At 44.5% G+C, this 26,074-nt stretch overlaps 1 protein-coding gene across 1 annotated transcript; it reads left to right on the plus strand.

Annotated features, from left to right (window-relative positions):
- Window positions 1-381: 381 nt before the first annotated feature.
- On the plus strand, window positions 382-19,954 carry LOC135243602 (voltage-dependent calcium channel gamma-3 subunit-like). The gene is made up of 5 exons (XM_064315554.1): window positions 382-595; window positions 16,328-16,411; window positions 18,472-18,612; window positions 19,383-19,658; window positions 19,709-19,954. Exons 1-5 carry the CDS (start codon window positions 391-393, stop codon window positions 19,942-19,944), a joined length of 942 nt encoding a protein of 313 aa, XP_064171624.1. The 5' UTR covers window positions 382-390; the 3' UTR covers window positions 19,945-19,954.
- Window positions 19,955-26,074: the final 6,120 nt, after the last annotated feature.

Raw genomic sequence — 26,074 nt, forward strand, 5'->3', positions numbered from 1 at the left:
CAACTTCGGAAAACAACGCGTTTCCCTTCGCTGTCTATGTATCGTTCTCTCGGCTCCGTAGGCTACAAAACTCGCGTCCTGTTTTATTCCTCCAATTGACGCCTGCTCCTCCGGTTGCGGAAATGGGGACTTTCAGACGTCCAGGACACTGTTAGTAGCCTCGATATGAGGACACTGAAATCTCTGACAGCTAGGAGCACGCTATAAACAGGAGCGGTCACCACAACAGCTGTAACAGGCTATAGCCTACTAGCGAAAAGTTAAAGATAATGGTGTTTCCTGTTGAAGTGAACCGGTGTCTTCTGTCGGGAGGCGGAAAACCAGGCGGACCGGGAAATCTGTGAATCCCCCTTGTTGTCTCTTTCCAGTCTAGAATGAATCATTTTGAGAATGTGTGACAGAGGCGTGCAGATGTTGATCACCACCGTCGGGGCGTTCGCCGCGTTCTGTCTGATGACCATTGCGGTGGGAACGGACTACTGGTTGTATTCTAGGGGCGTGTGCCGGGTAAAGACGGTGGGCGACAACGATACGATACGGAAGAACGAAGAGGTGATGACCCACTCTGGTCTGTGGCGGACCTGCTGCTTGGAAGGTAAGTTAACTAACGATCGATTAGTTTCGGCTAATTTCAATTATAGCTTAGTAGGCTATAGTTTTAATTCGGTATTTTTTCAAAGATAACAAAATAAGCACGTTCAGTGTAGGCTAACCTAGTATTTTTATTTTTAAAAATTTTGGGGGCCGGGGGATTTATTCTGTCGCGCCTTGTTGTACTGTTGGCTGCACTCAGGAAAAGGTATCTTTGCGCCTCACTCTTCAATATGTTTCTAACTATCTGTTTTTCTATCATCCACCACCTCTCTGTCTTGTGTTTTTAAGTAGCTTAGTTTCCATTTGATGCAGGTGTTGGATCATTAAGGTCGACCGTGAAATGGAGCTTCACGCGCATTAAATCAGTGTCTGTTCGGCAATGCGATCGCTCGGGCTCTAAAGATTGCCACCTACAGCGCAGAACAGAACCCACAACTCTGGTCATATAGACTACAGCGTACAGTCCCTCAGAGACAAGCTGCCTCAGTAACGTTCACTTTTTCCTCGTATCCGTCGTTATAAACCATTGCATCTCTTGGCGTTGAACGCCAGAAAATCCCTTATCCACTCATTTGCTTTTATGAACAGCTGCGATATACTAGTTTCTGTATGGATTCTCTTGCTGCGATCACTGGTCGCCGTGAAAGTGAAAGCGTGTGAGCCTAGCAATAGACCATGTAACATACAGGTTCTCAGTTGCAACGGAAGAGTCGGTGTTAGCTGCAATCGTTCGTTCGAGTAGAGCATTAAAACACCTGATTCAACTTACCAAGATTCAACTTGATTGTTAGTATATTCGATGAATCAGACATTTTAGTGTCAGGCTAGAACCAAAGCCTGTTCCCACGCGGCCCTATTCCAAGGCAGTGGTGCTGGGTATAGGTCTACACACGTATGTACCGTGCAAGAACAGTCGTGGGCTGGTGATCTAAAGAATGTAAGCTATTACGTCATATTCATCGTCACCACTGTTCCTCGAATTGTCCATTCACCTCATTGCTATGTTATTATATTCTTATTGCAGTTCACAAGATAGACATACCCTTTACGTGTGACCTTGAACCTTCACCCTCTCGAGCTTTCCATTTCATTTCTGTCTTCCATGAAAGGTGCCACAGCACATCACACAATGCTATCTGTAGCAACAACAACAAAATAAAAAGGATTCAGGACATAATGTCAATTTAATGAAGATATCATTTGTGATTGGTTAACTGGTTGTACTAGGGTTGAGAGGATTCAAATCTTTAATTAAAACTTTTGAAAAAGAAAGGCTAGATTCAACAGTCCATTTTAGGCAGTGATGTTTACTTAATCACAAATACTGGTAGCTAACAGTTAAAATCCTGCTGTTGCAGCATTGATTTTTCCTGGATTACCACATATGAGCTAATTGTCGGTACAAACTGCACCAGTGAAAAGTACTGTAATATTCCTTTTGATTTAAGCTCTGACTGTGGCCCCAGCAGCGATAGCAGTGTCTCAGTAGCGGCTCGGATCAAAGCCAGCGTGGTTATGGGTCTTACTGAAAACAGGCTGTATAAGATACATGCGCTACACACACACACACACACACACCACACACACGCGCGCGCACACAGACACATGTGCATGCACATACTCACATGCACACATACACACCACAGACATGCACACAGACACGCAGTTTTTTTTTGTGAAATGCAAGGTCCATCAGTTTTTTGTCACTTATGAGGACCACATACACTCACTCACACACACACACAGACTTACATACATACAGACACGCACATGTATAAATACATAGTTCTGAAACCACAATTAAATATGGTGGTCTGTGACATATAATAAGGTCTGTAACATATAATGTACAGTACAGTGCAATGTCTTGGGACTGTGGCCAGTATTTAATGTCTGGCCGTGGGAGACATGAGGTTTACAATCATTTAAATAAAAATGTCTGCAGTTAGCATTAGCTTCTGTGTGAACTGAGCATTGGCTTAATGGCAATGCAGGCGGAGGGCTGCCATTCCTCACTGTTCTCCAGAGGAGGATTTCGGAAGCCTGAGATAGGAGAGGAAGGGCTGGGACAGTGACTCATGGTTAATATTGAAATTTAGTCAATTTAACAGACATACACAGTAAGCCCTTTGGTGTTAATTCAGCTATGACAGCGTTTACGTGAGTCCACAATTAATAAAAAACTCTACCAGAATAAATTGGAGATGCTCAGTGCTGATTATACACTGACAATGTACTGTGTAAAGTACCCAACGTACTCGTTATTTTCATTTTTTGACTTGCGTACGCCTTGGTGTGGAGGGGTATGAAATCAATGTGTTGAGATGATGGATGCTTTGTCAGCCTGGAAGGACTTTGGGTGCTCTGATGTGTGAATCCGGGGGAGGGGGGGTAGGGGGGGGGGTGCATGACCTGAATCCTCACATCGGCCTGCGAGACTCACATCTGTTAGTTTCGCCCACATCTCTGCATAAAATGTGTGTTTTTCCCTGTGCTTCTATGAGGGTTTCCTCCTGCGGCCAAAAAATGTAATGTCCAGGTCAGCTGCATTGTCTAAATGGTCCTGCACGTATGTGCGTTCACTGCTGTGTGAGTGCACCCTGCATTGGGATGGTGTCCTGCCCAGGGTGCTCTGTAGTCCTGCCTTAAGTCAGGTGAGTTATCCCTGTGGGCCCCAACGGGGCGTCTGCAGAGTCCCCGGGGGTCTGTGAATTTGAAAAATAAAAAATATTTTAGACTTGCAGATAAAAATAAACCTTGGTAACATTAATGTTAGTAATTGTGGCAAATACAGTATATTACTGTAAATAGCCATGTCTTGTACAGATCCCCAACACAATGCGTGCGGGTGCTGCGGTCTTTCACGGCACGACACACCACTGACACACAGCCCCTGCACTCTGTGTGGGGTCAGCAGAGCGAGCTGAGGCGTTAGTCATGTGTGTCGACCAGTCAGTCAGTGGGGTTGCAGCGCAGGTGAGTGACCACTCAGGTAAAAGATGAATGATTAAAGTTTGGAGTGGGTGATAGAAAAGAAAAAAGATGAACAGAGTAAATGAGGGAAGGATGAAGAATGAAAGAGGGAGGAGATTTTCAGACATGGCAATGCTTGGCAAAATCCCCTCACTCATTTCACTGACATTTTATTGTGTAATGATTAAGGGAATTGGCTTGAAGCTCAAAAGATTCCTGAGTGAGGCACTGTTGTAGTAGCCTTGAGCAAGGTGCTTAATCTGAATTAGAGAGCGAGTGCTGGAGAAGGTTTGGGTGGTCAAGTAGAAAGAAGAAATTTCCTCTCTTTCAGGAAGAGGAAGAGATGCATCAGCCATTTTTATAACATGGTCAACAATCCATAATCATATATATATATATATATATATATATATATATATATATATATATATATATAGAGAGAGAGAGAGAGAGAGAGAGAGAGAGAGAGAGAGAGAGAGAGAGAGGAGAGAGAGACGGTCTTGTAGAATTCTGAATGAATATTAAACATCAAATATGCTTTTTGTATTATATTGTATTTTGTATATATTTTTACAATATATACTCATGCCTATGTGTGTGTGTGCATTTGTTTGTGTAAGTCTGTGTGTAGTAGTGTGTCTTGAGCATGCATGCGTGTATTTGACTATGTGTGAGTGTGAATAAACATAATGAATATGCGGCATATAACTGCATATCAATATGAATATGCAGAATAAAGCATGCTGAATTGAATGGAGTGTGTGCGTGTGTGTATGTGTGAGTGTGTGTGTGTGTGTGTCTGTGATAGTGTGTGTGTGTGTGTGTGTGTGTGTGTGTGTGTGTGTGTCTGTGACTGAGTGTGTGTGTGTGTGTCTGTGATAGCGTGTGGTGATACAATTGAATCTGACAGTTCTGTTTTTAGTAACTCTTTATGCATGCTTTTCTTTATTCCCCAATTTGAGATGGCCAGTGGCCACTGTAGGCCTAGGTATTTTATGTCTCAATAGTAGTAACTCAGATTTTGGTAGTTCAGCGTTCATGGTGCTGTAGTGGGCTGGGTCAATGGACAGTTTCTGGTAAATAGTTCAGAGTTCAATACACTGGGTTACTGGTCTGTAGTTAAGAGCTCATTGCACTTGTCAGTAGTTACTGGTCAGTAGTTCAGGGTTCATTTAACTGAGTTATTGGTCAGTAGCTCAGAACTGGGTGGGGATACTGGCCAGTTGTTGAGGGTTCAGTGTACTGCAGTGCTGGATTGCTGGCTGGTAGGTCGGGGTCAGTGCTGAGGCCTTGTGCAGGGCTTGGTGCCGAGGTGTTTTTAGGCAGGCCGGACGTGGGCCTCGGGGTGGACGTGGGCCCCCGCCCCCTCGGTTCCGGCCTGGAAACGCCTCCGGTCTCTCAGACTCTGTGAACCAGATCAGTCCCGAAGGACCTTCCCACAGCCATGGCCCATAACCTTGCAAAACCAGCACAGAGTTCTACAGAACTCGCTCAGTGTAGAAATTGGTTGTTGACCGCTCTTAATGCGGTCACAGCCACCATGGAGCTTCCACCTGTTCAAATGCCCATAGTTGTATGTGTCCGGTTGGTATGACCGTATATAACGGCATGCTTTATATTGTGACATGCATCATATTGTGAGAATACAGCCATTTTGAAATATTTTCTGTATGGCTCAAATATTTTTGGGTAATACCACACTGACAAAAGTTGTCATATATTTGGCAAGTTCCTTGAATTTAATACCTTTCGGAAAATCGTTTCAAAAACATTTATTATTTATTAAGAACGTGGACCTGGATCAAATAATCAAAACACTGAAAGACTTACCTTAACTATTTATGCATTTTCTTGAAAAGTTCATGCATTTCAGTGAACAAATCCTTGCATTCAAATATTATACATCTGAAATGGTTGTTTGTCAAATACTTAATTAGTTGGCAATGTATTTGAGTGGAATCTCAAAAATATTCCAATACTGTCATTTCTAAATGTCATTTGAACATATCGCAAAAATATAATTACTCTTTTTCAATATACTTAATACATTTTTTTAAAGCATTTCACAATAATTGAAATATGTATTTTACCATGGACTGAGAAATGTATGTGTTATATTTAAAATACAGTTTTTGTGGCTTGCAGGGCTGTGTTCCCGAAGAGCTCAGCTGAAATAACAGCTTATTTTGATTTAGTGGTCACTGTGAGTGGGGGCAGCTGTGGCACTGAGTGCTTTCTGATCTGGTCCACAGTGTCCGTGTCAGACAGTGCCAGTCTGCAGATCGCATGTAAAAAAGCTGAACCAGAAACAGCACTACCTGACTGGGTTTGCACAGTGGTTAGACATGCACACACACACACACACACACACACAGAGCCAGTCTGCAGATCACACGTAAAACCAGCTGAACCAGAAACAGCACAGCCTGACTGGGTTCGCAGAGTGGTTAGACATGCACACACACACACACAGCCAGTCTGCAGATCACACGTAAAACCAGCTGAACCAGAAACAGCACAGCCTGACTGGGTTCGCAGAGTGGTTAGACATGCACACACACACACACACATGCGCACATACACACGCACACACACACACACACGAACACAGCTCTTTATAAATTTCCATGTAAAGCACATTTGTGGAATAATCCAATTAGTTTGACTCAATGTATTTTTATTGGCAAAAGATTTTATTTTGTCCAGAAAGAACTGATGTATAAGAAACAGCAGAAACTATAATATTTAATTGTATTTGTATGTCTTATTTGCTTGTAGGGTCAGTGTAAAACTGCAGTACATTTGCTTGTGAACACGTGTTATTAGCTTGTTTCCCTGAGGCCACAGGCTTAGTGCCGGTTTGACCGCGCGTTGACCGTTGCCTGACCACGAGCGGCAACTGAAACTGTGAGAATCTCATAGTCTTTAATCAAACAGTAATGCAGCCGAGCCCATTCAGTTAGCATATTAATGATTTAACAGAACAGCCTCTAATTGCCACGGCAATAATTGTCTGGTTTCTCTTGCCAATAAGCTTTTTGTTATAGATCTGGGAACATGGTAGGGTGTCCAATATCTGCATTCTATCTGCCTGGGGGAGGGGCAAATTTTATATCCAGTTCATTGATTGGGTCATCACTCGCCCACTCTGAGCCAATAATATTGACTTGGGCTGTGCATTTCTAAATAATGCTGTGTTTTTGTTCTATTGGCATACATAGAGTGAAACATTTGGGTCAACTTTATTTTAAGGGCCCATGTGCACTCACAGAGTGCAGTTTTCAGTTAACTGTCTAAGTTATTTAGTGGAGGTTGTAGTAGTAATGTAAGAGACTGTTGAACTCCTAAAAATCTGAAAGTAATGGCTTGCTTGCATTTGTTAGTTTGATTATTAGCATTTTTGTAAAGGAATAAATATAGCAGGTGTTAATGATAAACAATACATTAGTAGTATTTTGGTGTGTTTAATTTACCTATTTCTCACATTGGTGTCGAAAAAAAAAACAGAACTAAAACAGTAATTACATTGTTTGTGCACCACCCACGTCTAAACCACTGTAATATAAATCCAATTAGGTCAGTAGCTGTGAATGTGTTTTAATCGCCTGTCTGCTGACAGAATGGAAAGCACCTAGAATAATGACTGACGGCTACTGACAGCACAATAAATATTACCCTTTTCAAATAAAAGAAACGGTACCAGGGCTGTAGAGAACAAAGCAACTTTCAAAGTGAGCAAACAGATAGCATTAAAGCCAGAAAGGCTAGTTCCGTATAATGGAGCAGTACTACCCTGTTTTTTTTTTTTTTATAGATGCAAGGGGTGTCATTGGCTGTCACTTATACAATTAAAACATGTTCCTATATATGGTAAAATATGATGTAACACATTGAATAATACATTTAAATTATGAAGGCCATCCAAATATATGGTCCAATATGTGTCAATATATTTTCAGTTATATCCATAAGACCAAATCAACAATAATTAGCATGTTTTTAAATATATGTCTATATTTTATTAAATGAAAATATATTGTATGTCAACTTCTTATTTAATAAATAAGTCAGTCATATTTCTTGATATCATTTATATTTTTGTTCAATGCTGGAAATATTATGAGAAGTCCCATTGTCATATAAAATTTCAAATCCTGCATTCCAATATAATATATCTCCATATATGGTGAAATACAGTTTTGCAGCTTAAGGATTTTATACACAGAGTCTGTTCACAGCCATACATTTCTATGTAGGTTAAAATGCATGTATTTTGTGTACATACCCAGATCATACTTCTCAGACGAAGGGAGGCCAGGGCTGAAGTCTCAAGCTTCTCCTTGCCAAATATGCACAGCAAATCAATATATAATTAATCTCAATATGGCCATACACCTATTAGAAAAAGTAATCTTGACAATAAAATTTAAAAAATGCAACCATGCAGTAAACACAAACAGAGAGCAAGGCTGAAAATGTTTAAGGATGTGGCTAATGAAGAGATATATAAATATCTATATTCTCATACAGCCCACTGTAGCCTACATTACTATTATGAGATGGCCTTACAGTTTCACTTTTTCATAGTGCGCATAATGCACTTACAAAATTGACTCGGTGTAAGCAACCTTGATTCATATTTTCAATCAAGAAAAAAAAAATGTTTTTTTCAAAGACAGAATGCTTCAGACGTCTTGTCCCCGTGGGTGGCGCCTCATTGACCATGGTTCCGTGGGCTGACCCACGGGTCGGCGCGGACGTGCGTCGAAGCTTTTTTCGGCGGACGCTGAACGGGAAGTTAAAACGCTAATGCCTCGGAGGTGTGTTCGGATGGCGTTCCGGTTCCGAGCCCGTGGTTCGGGCGTGACGGCGGCGGCGACAGAATCCTGGACGCCAGACGGGTTTCCGTGCCGCGCGCCGCCCCCCTGTTGGCATCCTTCGCCCCGGCGGATCTCGCCGCTGTCGGTGACTAACGGTGAATCACCGCTCTCGGCGGCCGCGAAGCTTTCCCGAAGCACCGCGAAGCCTCGGAGCTCGACGGCGGGCTCGGCTGCCGGGGCGGCCGGCTGCGGCTGTGTGGCAGAATGTTTAACACTGTTTGTCCTCGCAGTTCCGTGAGGCATAACTGCGCCTCCCAAAGCGCGTCTGCAGAGACTCGCGTTTCGAGCGTAAAACTGAGCATCGGCGTCCGGGATCATCACGTGTCACGCTGGACTAGGTCTCAGTTCACCTTCACGACGATCCTTTTTAAATGTTCACTCAAGTGTAGCTTTAAGCTAGATTTTTTTTTTTGGAGGACAAGAAAAATCAACCTCAGGGAAATCGTGTACGTAATTGAATGCGCCAGCCCACACACCAAACCGAGTCCCACACAAGAGTTTATTTTTATAAATGCTCAGCGTGTGCGACCGAATGCCTTCGCTTGGTTTCGTTCTCTGACAGAGTGAAGGAAAGCGAGCAGCTTTTTCTTAAACGGGCAGATTATTATTTCAGAGAGAGTACCGCGAGCCGCGCGCTATTGCCCGAGGCGTCGGCGCTTTCTGCCGTCAGAGAGCCAGTCAGCGGCCCAGTTTTTCTCCCCCAGATGTTGCTTTTGTATGCTAGTGTGTGTTTGCAGGACAGTGGGACACGAGGAGCCAGGCTGGGGGTGGGGGTGGGGGGGTTTCGGGCCGAGCAGCTCGCTGGACTTCAGGTCACGCCGCCCCCCTCACGCGGGGGTGGAGACGGAGCCTCATTAAGCTCCGGGGTTCGTTTGGCATGGGCGAGAGCCGAATCGACTGCGCGCAGCAGTCTGAGCGCAGGGCGGGAGATCTGCATGTAAAACACATCATCTCTTACAGCTGCCATGGGAACTCCTTTATGTCTCTGAGAATGAGACAACAATGGGGTGTGTTTTTTTTTTTCGTGGAGACTGCAAACTGGAGCATAAAATGGAAACCTCAAAAATTTGTTTTACAAAAATATACAGTACGCCATGTGACGAGAGATTTTTTTTCTCACCTTTTTTCTTTCCCAAATTTGGAATCACTCATTGTGCCTCTATTGTCATTGATGCACCCTGCACCCCACGTGAGGAACACACTCTCCTGCTAGCCACACGTAGAGGCCACACGGTACTACAGGAGAGTAGCCCAGGAGAGAGCTAGCACCAAGAAAGAAGCGTATACCTCGTTGAGAACAACTGGTACCTTGTGAGTGCCTAAGGTGACATTGGGAGGAATCAGTGTAGTGGAAACCCCCAAGGAACCCTGTCCAACATCTCAATGGAGAACTTCTTAAGAAACCCAACCTGACATTGATGGAGATCAATCAATTCGGGCTCACTTGGGTGGACTCTGGTGGGCACGTTCAGCTAATGACAGAACCCGGACTCAGACTTGAGATACGTCAGCTAAAGACCCCAGCCTGACTGACTGAGCCAACAGTCATAGATGAAATAGGATATTATTTTAATATGATTTTTTTTTTTTAGGCGGACACGATGCAGCTACGGCTAAAATATAACAGAAGTCTTACATTTTTACATTTAAATATGAAAGACATTTAAATTCTCATCTTGCTACATTTTGACAATGCACATTATAGTTCTGCGATGTTCATCAGCGCCCTCGGAGCGGAAAGCAGGGAAAACGCGACTGTGCAAATTTGCAGCCTTAACGTGACTCTTTGAGAGCTTTCTCCTCTCTCTCATAGTAATTTAGCTAAATTAGTGTGACGTTAACTAATCCCCCAGGCACCCAGGAGAAACAGAAAGACACCAGCAGGATCGGCGCTCCGCAGATATCAATTAAAACGAATCCCCGCCAAATCCGCCGAGCGCGAGGCGTCCGAAGCGTTAAATCGATCGTTTTTACCCAACCCCGTGCCTTATTTTTTTACAAACATATTTATTTATTCATTTATTTTTTTGACTACATCTGCAGAATGTAAGAGGAACGGTTGAGGTCTTTAGAGCGTGGCGGGAGCTCGACGCAGCCGTTAGAACCGCTAACCCCTCCCTCGTTCGCGTTACGACGGCGGAGCTGGAGACGGAGATTCTGCCGCGGTTACGGAACAGCCGAGTCGCCACGGCGATCTGAGCGGGAGGCTTTCTGACAGTAATCTGCCGAGCGCGCGCCTCGGAGTGCGTATAACAGGCCCCCCGTAATGCTGCGGTGGAGATGTTACTGAAGGCATTAAAGCACCGCTAACTGAAAAATCCTCGCTGGAAACCGTCAGGAGAGAACTACAGTACTGTCCACCCAAGAGTATTGACGCAAGTAGGAGGTGGACCTTCAGAATGCCTTTATAAAGAATACACAGAGTCATTATAGGCCTGACTTAAGTTGTCTGCAAAGCATTTATAAGCAGATGTGCAGTGCTTTGTGGCGTGGAATGATTCATTATTATCACATAATGTAATTATTACGAATGCATAATTATTGTACTACGATGAGCTTATGAATGATAAGCATGACCTCAGACCAGAATAAAAGATACAATTGCAGGAGATATTCCATAGTCTCTCCCACCGATCAGTATATCAGATCTGGAGGGACTAATCTCCAGATACCAATGGGGATCCTTTGCCATGGAGATAAACAATGTTTTTGTGGCTAAAATTGTGTTTCTGGCTCAGTGTTAACAATAGGAGTGTGAGAGCGGCGATGAGGGGGAACTGGATGTTGATGGCAAAGAGACGCAATGGGAATTTGTGTCTAGAACACAGCGGTGTGCAATGAGTACAATGGCAAAACAGAACAAAAACAGCACAGTGTGAAAATAACCTTTACCCCTCTTTCAACATCTGTATTCACATTTACATCTTATCTTTCTTTCCCTCTCCTCCTCATTGTTGTCTGCCCTTCTTTTTCTTCTCCGTCCTCACGGGGGAGGGGGTAGGGAGAACCGAGAGAGAGTGCCCATTGACTCCACACCAGTGAACTCACAGAGGATGAAAATGTGTGTGTGTTTGTGTGTGGGTATGGGAGGGAGGTGGAGTGAATTTCCCTTGACATATCTCCCTTTATCTCTACTCCCCCACCCCCCCCCCCATGTCCCCACGTCCCCACATCCCATCTCTTCCAACAAAGCTGTCATCTTTTACAGACTTCTCACGTTGAATTATTCAGTCCAGAGGCTTTTGTGCGAATACTGGTTTTCCCTTTGCTCGCTTTTTTCTTTTTAGCGTTTTCCGGCTATAGCAATAGCAAACAAAAGAAACAAACAAAACAACAGCAAGGAGATCGAGGTGTTTTTAGGTGTTTTTTGGTTGTTGTTTTTTTTTTTTGGTCAAGCCAAAGCTTGGTGGCTGGCATAAACTCAAAAAATTCTCTCAGGTTTCTCTCCGTGTCAATATGAGAATCTCATCTGCCCCTCAGTTTACTCAGGTACACTGCAAGGGGCAGATTTTGAGGTGACCAGTTGTTTTTAGGTGCAAACCTGGACACCAAAAGGGGATCATCTGAAGTCCTTGGTAGACCTTTTGTTTTTAACTAGCAATGAGGTGGGGGTCTCAATCACCCTAAACTAGGAAGACAGTCATGTACCATCAGGCCATGTCCTGTGATTGGTTTATTTGAGTGATTGACAGTACAGGTGATTGTAGCCCTGCCTATTATGTGCAAGCTTTAGTACAGACTCCAGGTGAACCAAAAGGTTACCATCAATATTCTTAACACTGAATGTTCTGTTTCACTTCCATTGAAGCTAAAATGTTCCACATTGGTGCACATGAATATGAATATTCATTTGTGTACTTCAGAAAAAATTGTTGAATAAATTAGCAGGTGCTGAGATAAGAATGGCAGATAAATAATTATATTATAGATAAATAATTATTTATGAGTAGATAACTTGTTGTGGTCATTTATGTCATCTTCAAGGATAGCTGCTATATTAAATAGAGGATGATTTATGAAGTAAATGTTATGCTTGTTTCAGAAACCAGGCAACTATATGACCTAAATCGAATCTAACAGCAGAGTGGGGGGGAAAATCCTAATTTAGCTGTTGATTTTCCATGGGAAGGTCTATAAATATAGTGAGTTCCATAATGTTTATGAAAATTATTTTTTTCTTGATTTGGCTCTGTAATACACAATTTCAGGAAGTGCCATCCAATGAGTTTGCTTGAACTTGAGCAGGTAAGATGCTTCTGTTTGGGGGCTTAACTTCATTATGGTGAGAATTCTTTGGTCATCACTGTAGAGGTCTTCCTTGGCCTACCAGGCTTTTCTTCCAAATGATGTTCCAAACAGTTTTGGTAAGCCTAAGACTATGCCTCTTTTTTTTGTTTCAGCCTCATAATGGCTTCCTTGACTTTCATTGGCACAACTCTGCTCCTCATGTTTGGAAACACAAATGACAGACTCCAGAGGCAAAAGCCTGGAATCAAGACCAGATACTGAAAGCTCTCTTATATCAGCTGTAAGGAAGCAAATGAAAACACTTGACTAATCAGGAACTTCCCAAACATTATAGTGCCCTGAAATGGGGGACTATGTATGAAAGTACTGTAATTTCTACATGGTGAAACCAAAATGTATAAAAATACCCTTTAATAAAAGCTCTGAATCTGCACTTTAATCACATATGAATTGTTTGATTACAAATCTAAAATTGTGGACTCAATACAGAGTCAAATAATAAAATGTATTTGTCCCAAACATTATGGAGCTCACTGTATATAAAAACTCAGAGAAAGTACTTTGACACCTCCAGCTTTATAAATCAGCCATGCCTGTCCAATTGAATTGAAGGGTGCATTGCATGTCCAACTAAAAGTATTCCCTGCTGTTTTTTTAAAATTTATTTATTTAAAGCTTACTGACATATTACTTATTGTCTCAAATTAATTTCCAGCTCCAGATCACGTACATTTAATATGAATAGTACGGTAAACTGCGGGCGACTTTGTTTTAGAGAGCAACCTTAGATACTCCTTAATTGACTAATAAATCATTTCAAACAAGACCTTGTTCTTTGTCTGAAGGAGACGTAAAGCCATCTGCTTTTCTTGTAATTCATAATGCCTATAATCATAAGAGTGGAGGAGTAGACTGCCAAGAACAAACTGAATTGCAGTAAACTATGTTGAATGGGGGTGAATGGGAGTAAACTATGACAAACTGAATGGGGTGGAGGGTAGCGGTTTGTGGTGTGGACCTTTGTAGTGTTCAAGATCGGGCCCAGGACCGTGCTGGATACTCCAGGCTCATAGGTTCACTCTTGGCCTCGGAGATTTGCAGGATAGGTCGGTTTTTGTTTTTGCCTTAAAATCAGCAACCAGTTCAGACCCAAGAAACCAGGCGAGGCGAGTCAACTGCACGATCAACAGTTTTACTCATCAGCTGAGTGCTGAGGAACAGTGAGGACTTGCACACCCTACAGCACTCTCAAAGGCATGGGTGAATACCCCTGCTGCTCTGTCACTCTTACCGGGGGGGGTAAAATAATGAGCTCGGGGTGGCTGAATGGGCTGTTCTGCTCACTGAATGTTCTCGTGTTCTTATGGAAGAGGTCGTGAATGGAGGTGAATGGGGGGGGAGCGGAGGCGAGTGGAGGTGATTCCTCAAGTGGTGATTACGGATGGTGATTAGGTGCTGAAGGGGGAACCGCTGTCGATCAGCACTGCTTTCAAGAGCCCACCTTCAGACCGAGCCAGCTGCAGTGCAGTGTGGGAGAGAGCCAGGGGAGGGATTATAACCAGAGCACAGTGACTCACTGTCTGAGTCACTCACACTGTACACACCATATAAAACTACACACAGGCATACATGTGTGCACACACACCCTCACACCTTCTCTCTCACACACATACACACTCACACACTCTCTCACACCCACATATACATACGCACTCACACACACACACACACACACACACACATACTGTACATATACACAGATATGCATGTGTGTACACACTCTCACGCATACTCTCACTCTTTCACACATACACGTATGTACATACACCCACATAAACACACAATACTTAAACACAGATATACACACAAACACACATTCTCACTCTCTCTTTCACAGATACACACACATCCATATACTCACTCAATAAAATTGAATACAGGCACACACACACACACACACACAGTCATACAGATCGTACTCTGCCTGCACTACCATGTACAAACATGCACACTTTCATAAACAAATTAAATACAGGCGCACACACAAATGCACACACACACACACACACACACATGCACAAATAGACAAATTCACACACACATGCTGCCATCACCCTTCAGCTTTAATTTAAAATAATGAGTCGGTACAACCCCCAGGGAAAGGGGTTATTTTGTGGAGGAAACCCACCAGGTCAGTGACCCAGGGAAAGGCTGGTTAATAATTAGTCAGTGGTTTTCCTGGAATATACTGACACCACAGAACCAGTTTGAGTGGCCCTTAATGAGACCGCCTCATCTGAAATAGGAAGAAAAAAAGACCCAATAGCATTATAGAAACTCATGTGGGCCATTGCAAAGCATTGCGTGTCCAACAAGGGCATAACACATTACAGTGCAATTGGAAAAAATATATAAAATGGCAATAATGCAAAAGAAATACACGTGTGCACACATGAACAGACATACACACACATGCACACACAAATACACACATATGTTTATGCATTTGTAAGACAGTTTTTTAAAAAATTTTGATTAAATTTATTAGCCTATATTGTGATGGCAATTATTTAGAATGTGATTAACGCATCAGCACACCTCCAAACCATATGCATATCAGATTTTGAAATATTAATGATGATTTAAAATAAAACAAATTTTTGTAGCAAGGAAACGCATGCGCATTTCATATTCGGTACCTCTGGCAGCGTTCCTTAATCTCTGCTCGTGTAGCGCGGAGCCCCGTCATTACCCCCGTGTCAACAGCGAGCGGGATGAGGCGGGGACGCGCCCCTCCTCAAAATGTGACGGGCTGTCGTCCTCCGAAGCGGGAGAGTGACCCAGTAATACGGACCCGATTGGCTGTCAGGAACTGAAAAGGGTTATTAATAAACCTGTCAGGGGAGTAATGAAGAAAAAGCGCGTCGCGCACTCGCGTCCGCTGCAGACGCGGCGCTTCATTACCGAGCCACATGTTAAGCCTCAGGCCGGCGATGTTCCTTTTTTTTTTTTCTTTTGGTCGTTGGTTTTATGTGCTCCGGCGCACGAGAGGAAGAACTAGATCGTTTTTTCACCCCGAACGCGGTGTTTGCACGAGCGCCCTTTCGTGTAGGCTAATGTGTGTATCCGCTCTTTACCGGCATTCCATTTTACACCGGCACACAATCAGGAAAGAACAGCCTTATTACGCAGTGCACACACATAAAAAAACTGTCTTCCCGAATAGATGAAAAATACTAGTATTTTATACGAACAGAAGCCCTTTAATTTATTCAGAATTTACCACAGTTACTCTTTCAGATGTGCACATATTCATCTTTCTTGCTCTCTGTCTTGCTCTCACACACACGCAGACACATTCTGTCACTGCCATTGTCTGAGTATTTTTTCTTCCCATTGGGGAGTATTTTTTTAAACCCCAATTGCTGGGTTTCGGGGGTTGAGGCTCGGTCTTTACCAAGTTACAAAGCATCTTTGACAGTCTCGCTGCAAAAAGCGCTACACAAATGAAATTGAATTGTGCTGAATGTTTCATCTTCCACGCACTTCCTCTCACACTGGCTCCCTCTAACACGCTGTGATTGGCTGAGTGGCGGCGCTTCCTAACAGTGTTCTCTCTCTCCTGCCTGCAGGGACGTTTCGCGGCATTTGTAAGAAGATTGACCATTTTCCACAGGATGCCGACTACGAGCAGGACGCAGCCGAGTACCTACTGAGTGAGTGTGTCCCTGCACTCCTCCTCCCTCTCTCTCACTCTCTCCATCCCTCCCACTTTCCCACACACATGCACACACACGCACATGCAGGCATGAACACACACGTAACTAATAGACAGACACACATACGTATATGCTCACACAATACACAGACAGACATTTGCCTAAGTGAATATATTTGCATACGCGCGCCCACACACGCACACGCACACACACACTCACAAACCACTGATTCATTTGACTGATGACATATAGCTCTTCCCATTTCTAGTTTCATGAAATCCCACTTTCCCACCAGTTCTCCGTGAACTCTAGATTCCACATCACAGTAAATAAAACTCCTTATGCTCCTATGGTTACCTAAATAAAAAATAATAAAAGATTTCCGGAAGCTTCAGGAACAGCCTGACGACTGAGAACTTCTTAAAAATCAGACAGGAGGGGAAAACCACGGCGCGTGTGCCCGGTCGAGCGTGGCGTGTGGTCTGAGCGTGCTCAGAGAGGTAAATATAGCAGCAGCCCTAGAGGACTGTGGTTAGTCCCACTCTGACCTACTCCACGCACTTATATAACCGCTCCTGACCTGCTACATGGTGAAGGGCGTGCGTGTCTTCCCCCGGTCTCCGCGGCAACGTCTCCTTCTGAGGGGTTTAGGCAGGGCAGAATGTGTGGCATTCCTGAAAAGCTAAAAGTGTGTCTCTGGTCTTCAGGAACACTCCCTGCTGGTTTTGCTACTGGTATGCAACAGGTGATAGGTCATCCCCATGGGGGGTGTAGTAGCACCTAATTCCTGGAGTGTGTGCATGTGGCATGTTTGTGTGTGTGACAGTGTGCCTGTGTGTGTGTGTGTGTGTTTATATCATGGCTGTATGATGTAATGCAAGTAGGGGCTGATGGGTAGCTCACTGCTTTAAGGCAATGTTTTAGTGAATGGATGGGCCCCTAGGGTCTGGTAGTAAATGAAGACCATGCCAAGTACTGGCTGTGGCTGGCAGCCCCTACAGGACGGTGTACAAACGGCTCTGGCATCACCCGGGGATGGGAGGGCTTCAGGCGGCTCGGGTGACGGCACCTCATGGCACAGCAGTGACCACCACGGGTCAAATCGGGCACCTGCAAGTTGAAGGACACGTGAAGAGTCTTCCTCCAACGTGTCTGCACGAGCCCGACATGAGAATCGGTAGCTGGCATCACGTGACAACACGGCAGGGGTTGCGACGAACGACGCAGCGTGAGCACGCCGTGGCTCGCTAGCGGCCAGCAGTAGGGCCGGCGGCAGGCCCGCCTGCGCATTTCAAAGCGGCACTGCATCGATCAGTTACTGGACGGTTGAAGCGAGGCGACCGCGATTCGCAGAGCGCTGGCAGACAGAGAGCTGGCACCGGCCGGTCCCTCAGGCGCTTGTTCGCTGGGTACAAATTCCAATGAGAAATCTCTCACAGAAAAGCTCTATGCGTGCAGGTGAGGGAAGAGACGTTTCTCCCTCGCTGGAGGGACGCACGCTGCATTTCAGACCGATGCTGTCTGTTGCCATGGGTACTCTGTGCAGACCGAGTTACTCCCAGCTACAGATACGTGCCTCGGGGCGCAGGACACGCAAGCCATTACTGAGAGCTTTTAGGACAGCTGCCAGAAGAGCCCGAGGGATCAGTCAGTGCGAGAGAGCAGCGCCGCGAGCAGTGTTCCGGATTCGACGGCAGCGCCTCCATATTTAGATCGATAATATTCAAACTACTGGGCGTCCGCTCACCGCTCATTTGCATACGCGCTTGGCGATTGGACGATACGCCGGGGCACTGGGCCTCTGGAAGGCAGAGCTGGTCACTGTTGACGTCTGTGGGCCGTGTTTACATCCTGTTCAGATGGGTGCCAGATTGGAGATTTTCATTGCATCTAAGTAAAAATGTATGGGAGTCAGTGGTATAAATGGGGGATTTTAAAAATAAGTTTTTATTAAACCAATGGGAGATTTGTAGTAATATGTACTTTTTGTGGGTGGGGGGGGGTGGTTCAGGGGTAAAAACATCAGTACCTGAAAACACTGTCCGTCTGTCCTGCAGGGGCCGTGAGGGCATCCAGCATCTTCCCTATCATGAGCGTGGGGCTGCTGTTCATGGGGGGGCTGTGCGTCGCCGCCAGCGAGTTCTACAAGAGCCAGCACAACGTCATCCTCAGCGCCGGGATCTTCTTCGTGTCCGCTGGTGAGACACTGCATGATATCCGGGTTCTACAGCATTAGAACATTAGGACATAAGAACATCACAGCATAAGAACCTTATAATATATAATAACGTTGGAACATTAAAACAAAGAACACGGACACAGAAAGGCAGGAATATTAGATCATTAAAACATAAACATAAGAATGTTTAATGGGTCATCTAGGGTTGTTATTTTGGCCATGGCGTAAAGAGTATCAGGCACTACGAGTATTTTGGTGCACTGTGTAATAATCTAGTACTGTGTCATAACATAGCAGTGTCATAGTTCAATATTGTGTCATAATCCAGCCCTTTGACCTAATCCAGCATTGTGTTATTATGCAGCATTGTGTCATAATCCAGCACTGTGTCATAATCTCCAGTGCCATAGTGCAGCACAGTGTCATAAAGCCCCCTGTGTCCTAATGCAGCACTGTGTCATAATCCACCAGTGTCATTATCCAGCACTGTATCATAATCCACCAGTGTAATAATACAAGACTGTGTCATAGTCCACTGGAGCTATAACCCAGCACTGTGTCATCACGTAGCTTGTCCCACAGAGCATATGGCCCACAGTAACCTGCCTATTTAAAAAGCCATTGCAGTAAAGTGTTAATATTTAATTCCGTGTTTATCATTACATAGTGTGTGTGTGTGTGTGCGCGCACCTGCACATATTTTACGGCAATAATACAAAATGATGTGTCTGAGCTGTGTGGTTTAATCTAACTCTGTGCCCACCACCCTTCGCCCCCACAACACCGCAGGCCTCAGTAACATAATTGGGATCATCGTGTACATATCCGCTAACTCTGGCGACCCGGGTCAGAGCGACTCCAAGAAGAGCTACTCGTACGGCTGGTCCTTCTACTTCGGCGCGCTGTCCTTCATCATGGCGGAGATGGTGGGCGTGCTGGCCGTGCACATGTTCATCGAGAAGCACCGGCGGCAGCGCGCCAAGTCCCGCACCGAGCTGATCAAGAAGCCGCTGTCGGCCTCGGCCTTCGCCGACCCAGCAGTCCCGCAGCTACCGCTACCGGCTGGTCCGCCCGCGCCTGCCCTCCAGCGATGCCGCGCTCCTGCACTGTCCGAGAAGCACCCTCGCCCGTGCCGGGAAGGGCTTCGCTGGCCGCCGCCGAGCGACCTCCGCCCCCTCCGCCGTCCGCCGCCGACATCACCATGTACACCCTGTCCCGGGAGAAGCCCCCCGCCGGGGGCCCGCTGCTCAACTCCGAGAGGGAGTTCCTCCAGGGCCACGACTCGGACCCGCCCGATTTCAAGGAGGCCATGCAGAGCAACGCCGCCAACAGGAGGACCACCCCTGTGTGAGAGAGAGAACGGGGGGGGGGGACTCAGAAACGGGGGGAGGGGCGGGGGGGGCAGGGACTCAGAAACGGGGGAGGGGCGAGGGAGGGGCAGGGACTCAGAAACGGGGGGAGGGGCGAGGGTGGGGCCGGGGGAGGGGGAGGGGCAGGGGGGTGGGGCTTGGCAAGAGCACAATGGTGACAAAGCCGAGAAAATCTGAAACCAGGGACCCTTTCTGAAAACACCCAAGAGCTGCCAAGAGAGAGTCCGGGTCCAGGGCTCCTCTGTGTATGACGTCCTGAAACATACGTGTGATAAATGTTAGATCATCGGTGCTTCCTTATTTATTTCCACCAAATGTTTTTTTTTTTTTTGGTTTTCACCTTATTTGTAAAGAAGTAGTGCCCCCTACCCCCACCTCCACCCCCCCCAAAGGGCTACCGGGATAAAACAAGCTCTCTTCACACTGTCACTGTCACAAAAATAAGAAGTGTTATATCTTTATGTCTACTTTCTATTGTCGCCCCTGGAAATGTGAAGGGTATTTTAAAACTATTTAAAAAGAATGCATGGAAGAAGTGAAGAGACATGTATGTATATGTCGATATGCAGGTCTGACATACATCACAACGTGTTATTTTATATATTTTGTATTACATATTTCACCATTGATTGAAATTTTTTAAATCTCTTTTTTGTCCTCCCTCCTCTAATGCTGAAGACTGCCGTTGGTTACCTTATTTTGCATACCTCTACCTGAGCCATTTTGTTACAGCTGAATACTGTATATCTCTGCTCTAGAGAGAACCCCTCCTTGTCACCTTGATGTGAAAACAAATCTACAGTTTCAGCTAATATAGCCATTCGCTGGCTTTGCTTTTTATTAATGGTGGGGACTAAATATTTAGCATCTTCACAATTTTGACATTGGATCCCACCCCCTGAAGAAACTTCAGTTCCTGTATGCCCGTTTTGGGCGTATTTGAAATAAGACTGTGACACATCCATCACGTCCATCATCTGCCCACATATCAATTAAGGCTATAGTCTACTGATTGTGATGTAATAGTGTTCTATCTTGTTACTTTCCTTTGAAGACACTGGTTGGAAGCTAATTGTCATGTCCTCATTTTAAACAGGAAGCAGGTGCTTCGACACACAATGGATTGTCAGGTCTAAAAGAGCAATTCTGAGCTAAATACCAGGCCAAAGCTTCTTACAGTCTGGCTGTTTCAGGAACTGTTTGTAATAAAATAGTTTCTCATGCCTGCATATTCATTAAACTAGATAGTGTGCTCAGTGAAGACACACACCTTTTGTCCAATCACATGTCTTGTGTGATTTTAAATACATTTTATAAAAACCTTTCCCTCCAAAAATGAAGTGCAACATGATAAAACACTCCCAGTGTGCAATCGGAGGGTAACAACTGTACACTTAGAGTAGTTTCTAAAGTCCTTTGTACTCTGAACTGGTACTTTCCTGCTCATCTTAGGTCTTTGTTGGAAATTATTTGAAATTACCCTGGCTTTGCAGATTCTAGCAAAAAAAATATGTATTATTTTCATGTGTTAATAACACCACGTTAGTTACCTCAGTTGTAATGTATGACGTGCATTTGGTTTCATTATCGACAGTATTAGTCATTAAATGAAGATTATAGGCCGACTGTAGCTTGTGTCCCTCCCACACACACACACAAAAAAGCTGATTGGCTAGTGGATTCTTTAGCCCGCGTCCTTTAGTTCCCGGTTTGGAGTGGCCAGTCACCATCCTAAGCACCTCTAACCACAGCAACACGTCATCCCCCCCACTCCCCCCCCACTCCCCTCGACGGTCCCGCAAGCCGAGCTGCACAGCCATCGCACCGGAGGAGTTCCTCCATGCCCAGCCGGTGCAGGCAGAATGCAGACATCTGGCTGGCCTGAGGAGCTGCTCGTTCAACATGGTTAGGGTTAGGGTTAGGGCTGGGCTGTTCTCCGTTTCTGAGTGACACTACGGTTACTGTAATTACACCCCAGTGGGGTTCAGCGGCACAGTTGGCACTGACACGCTCAAAACCAGCTCCCAGGTCCCGGGGCGTGTCCCAGCACCGAGCTCTTTATTTGGACGCACCCCCAAAAATCCACTGTTTCTCTGCCTTCTCGCAAACACACTGCACTCTGGAATATAGTGCCTGAGTACATCACGGATTGTATAAGCCAACCAGACAGTTAGCCCGCGCATTCCTAACATCGAAGGTTCCGTCTTTGTGTTGTTTTTTTTAAGCTCAAAGTATCCTGATTTGTGGACACAAAGAAAACATTCATAAATGCACAAGACGTCCACAGCTAGTCAAGCAACAGCGACCGAACTGGAATACAAATACGAACCAGAACTTCCTGTTTAAGGATGCAAAGAGGATGGAGGGGAACGGAGCTAACCACTTGGTTTGGGTATTAAACATCTGTGAGGTTTGGCCTTAACGTTCAAGAAACTGATGACAGTGTTACTTTGTTACCAAGTACATGCTTTTCGTTTGAAACATTTTTAAAGAAAAAAAAAAATATCTCAACAACGAAGAAAGAACACTTTCTTAGATTTGTCTATTGAAAACAAAAGGCTAAAATTCTTCAGCAGCGGTCCTAAAAGGGCTCAAATACTGCTGTCACAAACCCCCAGCCCTGCCCATTTGTTCCTGACCTTACAGTGTAAATAACAGGACTGGTTCAGAGCGGCACTTCCGCGCAGATGTTCAGCAATGGATATAAACTGTAAACTGTGAACTGTAAAGTTTAAACTGTCAGGATGGCTTAGCCCCATCCATCATGCTCACTATATCCAATCCACCCGCTATATGTGTCTATCTGCTACATGGACCTACGTGGCGCACCATCCTAAAGCACAAGCAGTGCATCAGCTTACACTTGCAGGCAATCTAGGGAGTAGATGATTTCAGATGTTTATCAAAATGAAATAGCATTACTGGCATGCATTGTCATTAATGTAATAGCATTAATAGGGGGGTGTCATAGCCATTTAGGAACTGGGTTTTTAGCCAGAAGGTTGCAGGTTTGATACCCATATGGGGTATGACCGTTGTACCCTTAATGCCATATGATTAACCTGAACTGTTACAATAAAATATCTGGTGAGTATGTGTGTGTGTGTGTGAGCATGTGTGTTGTGAACCTTTGATTCCAGGTTTACAGAAACTATAGCCTTCAGAAATGCTGTCTCATTTTTTTTTTGGTTCCAATATGAGACCATGTCTGTGCTACAACCTTACCCAAAAGCTTATAAACCTTAGACTATGGATGAAAAGATACTATGATACAAAAAGTACTTTACATAATCTACTCTGTTGATTTTTTTAAAAATGTGTGGATAAATCTATCACTGTTTCAGATCTCAATAGGGAAGCCCCATTTCTACACCGCGTCCCCCCCCCCCTGAGTCATTAAAATATAGCCGCCTGGCCCTGGCCCTCTGCTCCACACAATGGCTCTGTCTGGGGGGCACCCTGAACGTGCAATGGCTTTTAACATGTCCACAGCGCATCTCACAGGATCGGCAGTTAGACGGGAATATTTAATGCTCCAGAGTAACACACGTTCAATGTTGTACGTAAGAAGAGGGTAGAGAATATGGATTTTTTTTATATGTGGAACAGGAGCACTCACGTACTCTGGTACATGGGTAGAGTACCGCCAAATCCCACTCAGACCGATCGGATCGAGACTGAACTAGCTACCGTGCGAAGCCACGTTGTTTGTTTTGTGGCGGCTCGAAAGTCTACGTACAAATGTCAAGCCTTCTACCGATGCATAGGTCCACAGCGGAACGTCGAAAACGAAATTCTCACGTGAGGTTATTTCCCACTTGAGCAGCATTCCTTGGTTTTCAAACACTTTGGGTGCATCGATTGGGTAGCGGCTCTCCCACCATTTTTAACTGATCAACTCATTGGAATGAATGAGCTCTGTTTACATGCTGGATGGGGGGCTGGTGACAGACAGCTCATGCTACAGATCGCCACTCTCTTTCAGGGCTACTTGGAGGGAGCAATCCCCACCAGAAAATTTCAGGGGGGCTACTATCGAGAAATCTACACAAGACCACTGTGAGATGACGTGAATTGAACTATGAAATTGAAAATTTCTTTGAAATTGGAGTTATTATGAAGTGGAAAATGGCTCCAAAGCACCTCAACGTGGCATCACCGCTGCACACACAATGACCTTTGACCCCTTCGTCTAGTAATGTAAGAGGCTGTGACTTTACTTTTTTTTGAACAATGCACAACTACTGTTGGTAGGCACTATTCTGGTTGAACTGGACATTGTGGAGGCTCTGTCACTGTCTTCTGTTACTCTATTATTCTTGATATCTAAGGGCAGGATGTTTAAAGGATGGACTAGAATATGAGGGGAAAATGTTTCAGTTGCCTTGCTCCTGCACCAAAATGAAAAGGAGTTTCTTTGCTCAAACATTTCCCACAGTTCCAAGCTGCTGTTCTGTGTCAGACAAGGACTATCAACCCAACAATATGGCCCAGCCAATCAGAGACCCATGCTGAACTCTGTTGCCAATGGCAACACCTATGTAACTTCTCAGCTGTTTTTGTTGTTTGAAACACAGATGAAAAAGCACACATTTTAATCTATTTAACAAAAATAATGGAAAAGGTTGTAAAGAGATTATATATGGTACTTACTGAAATAAAACTGATATTAAAAAGCAGGGGGAAAACCTGCTCTATCTAGCCTGTGCTTTTTTATATAAGTGGTTGTGTGGAGAGATTGACAAAGCTGCACCTGACATGACAGGGTTGATGGGTAATCTACCAGAGATAATAGAGTACAGTTTCTGCTCACCAAAAAATGTGTTTTTCATTAGAATGCATTAAATCGATAATGAGTGACAAGGCCGCCTGAGGGCAGATTAGAATACAAGAGATTTTGTGGAGATAGAGTGAAAAAGAATGTGGGAGGGTTGAAGAATGGATAGAGAAGGATGAAGAAAGAGAGAGGGAGGGGGGAGAGGGAGTTACTGAAGGAAATAATGCTTCAGTGCACAATCCTCCATCTTTTACTCCATAGCCCGGTGAGTACCTTATTAAGCATTTATGCTTAGTAGTTATCCATTATTTAGCAAAAGCAGTAACGTGCATAATGTAACAACTCCTGGTTTTTAAGTCTAGCTCTTCTTTCTAGATGTTTTCAGAGCACTGCTATATAATGCCCATTTGACCAGCAACCTTTATCTGAACTACAAGTGACCTCTTCACTCCAATGCCAGGAGAAACATGACATAAAGCTTGAATTAGATGCTCAGATATTGCCGTCATCCATATGATAACAATAAGAATAATAATAACCACGAGCATGAAGCTTGTTGAAAAAGGAGGACTGTGTTGCAGCGGGGTTGAATGTAGCGATGGGAGAGCAAGGCTTCATACGCTATCAAAACGGGTGGCGGTACACTGAGCTGGCATTGACCGAGGGCATAAAGTCCACCCATTACAGAGCTTATGATGTCTAACTCTCCCATAGCTAGTTAAAAGCATGGTGACCATCAATAATGGTGACCTTTTCTCGCCGCTGGTCTTCAAAGAACAGTCGATTTATATCATAGATATAAACAGGTCAGGACTAGAACAATCCAGGCAAAATGAAACCTGTGAGAGCCAATGGGAGCCATTTCTCCGCTAGGAAAGCTTGAACTAAAACAGCACTGGCAGCATCTGTCCACCGCAGTGTATGGATTATTAATTATTACCTGCACTTATTTATTATTGCTCATGTATCTACCATCTTAACAAGAGTTTTCAATGTAAAAAAATGTATGTAATTTACTCACATACACTAAACATAAATCTTCAAGAAATACAATTCCAAAAAATGTCCATGTGCTAAATTACTGATATCAAGACAATGCCTAAGCTTGTTTAATATAATTTCACAGAGGCTAAGAAATCCATATACAAAAGCAGCACCAGCTGTTTTTTTTAGATTCGTTCTGACCATCTTTGATCTAGTTCAAGTCTGGAGACTGAGATGGCCATTGCAAAAGAGTAATTTTGTGGTTAGTTAACCATTTCTATGTGGATTGTGAGGTATGCCTGGCCATTGATCATTGTCTTGCTTAAAGACCCATCTGTGGCCAAGTTTAA

The sequence above is a fragment of the Anguilla rostrata genome, chromosome 17, assembly GCF_018555375.3.
Source record: "Anguilla rostrata isolate EN2019 chromosome 17, ASM1855537v3, whole genome shotgun sequence".
NCBI lineage: Eukaryota > Metazoa > Chordata > Actinopteri > Anguilliformes > Anguillidae > Anguilla > Anguilla rostrata.

Bases quoted from the DNA above. Each gene is read 5' to 3' on its own strand.
- LOC135243602 (XM_064315554.1), top strand. From the start codon at position 391: ATGTGTGACAGAGGCGTGCAGATGTTGATCACCACCGTCGGGGCGTTC. The intron at 16,412-18,471 runs GTGAGTGTGTCC...TCTGTCCTGCAG, and splicing joins CGCAGCCGAGTACCTACTGA to GGGCCGTGAGGGCATCCAGC. The intron at 18,613-19,382 runs GTGAGACACTGC...ACAACACCGCAG, and splicing joins GATCTTCTTCGTGTCCGCTG to GCCTCAGTAACATAATTGGG.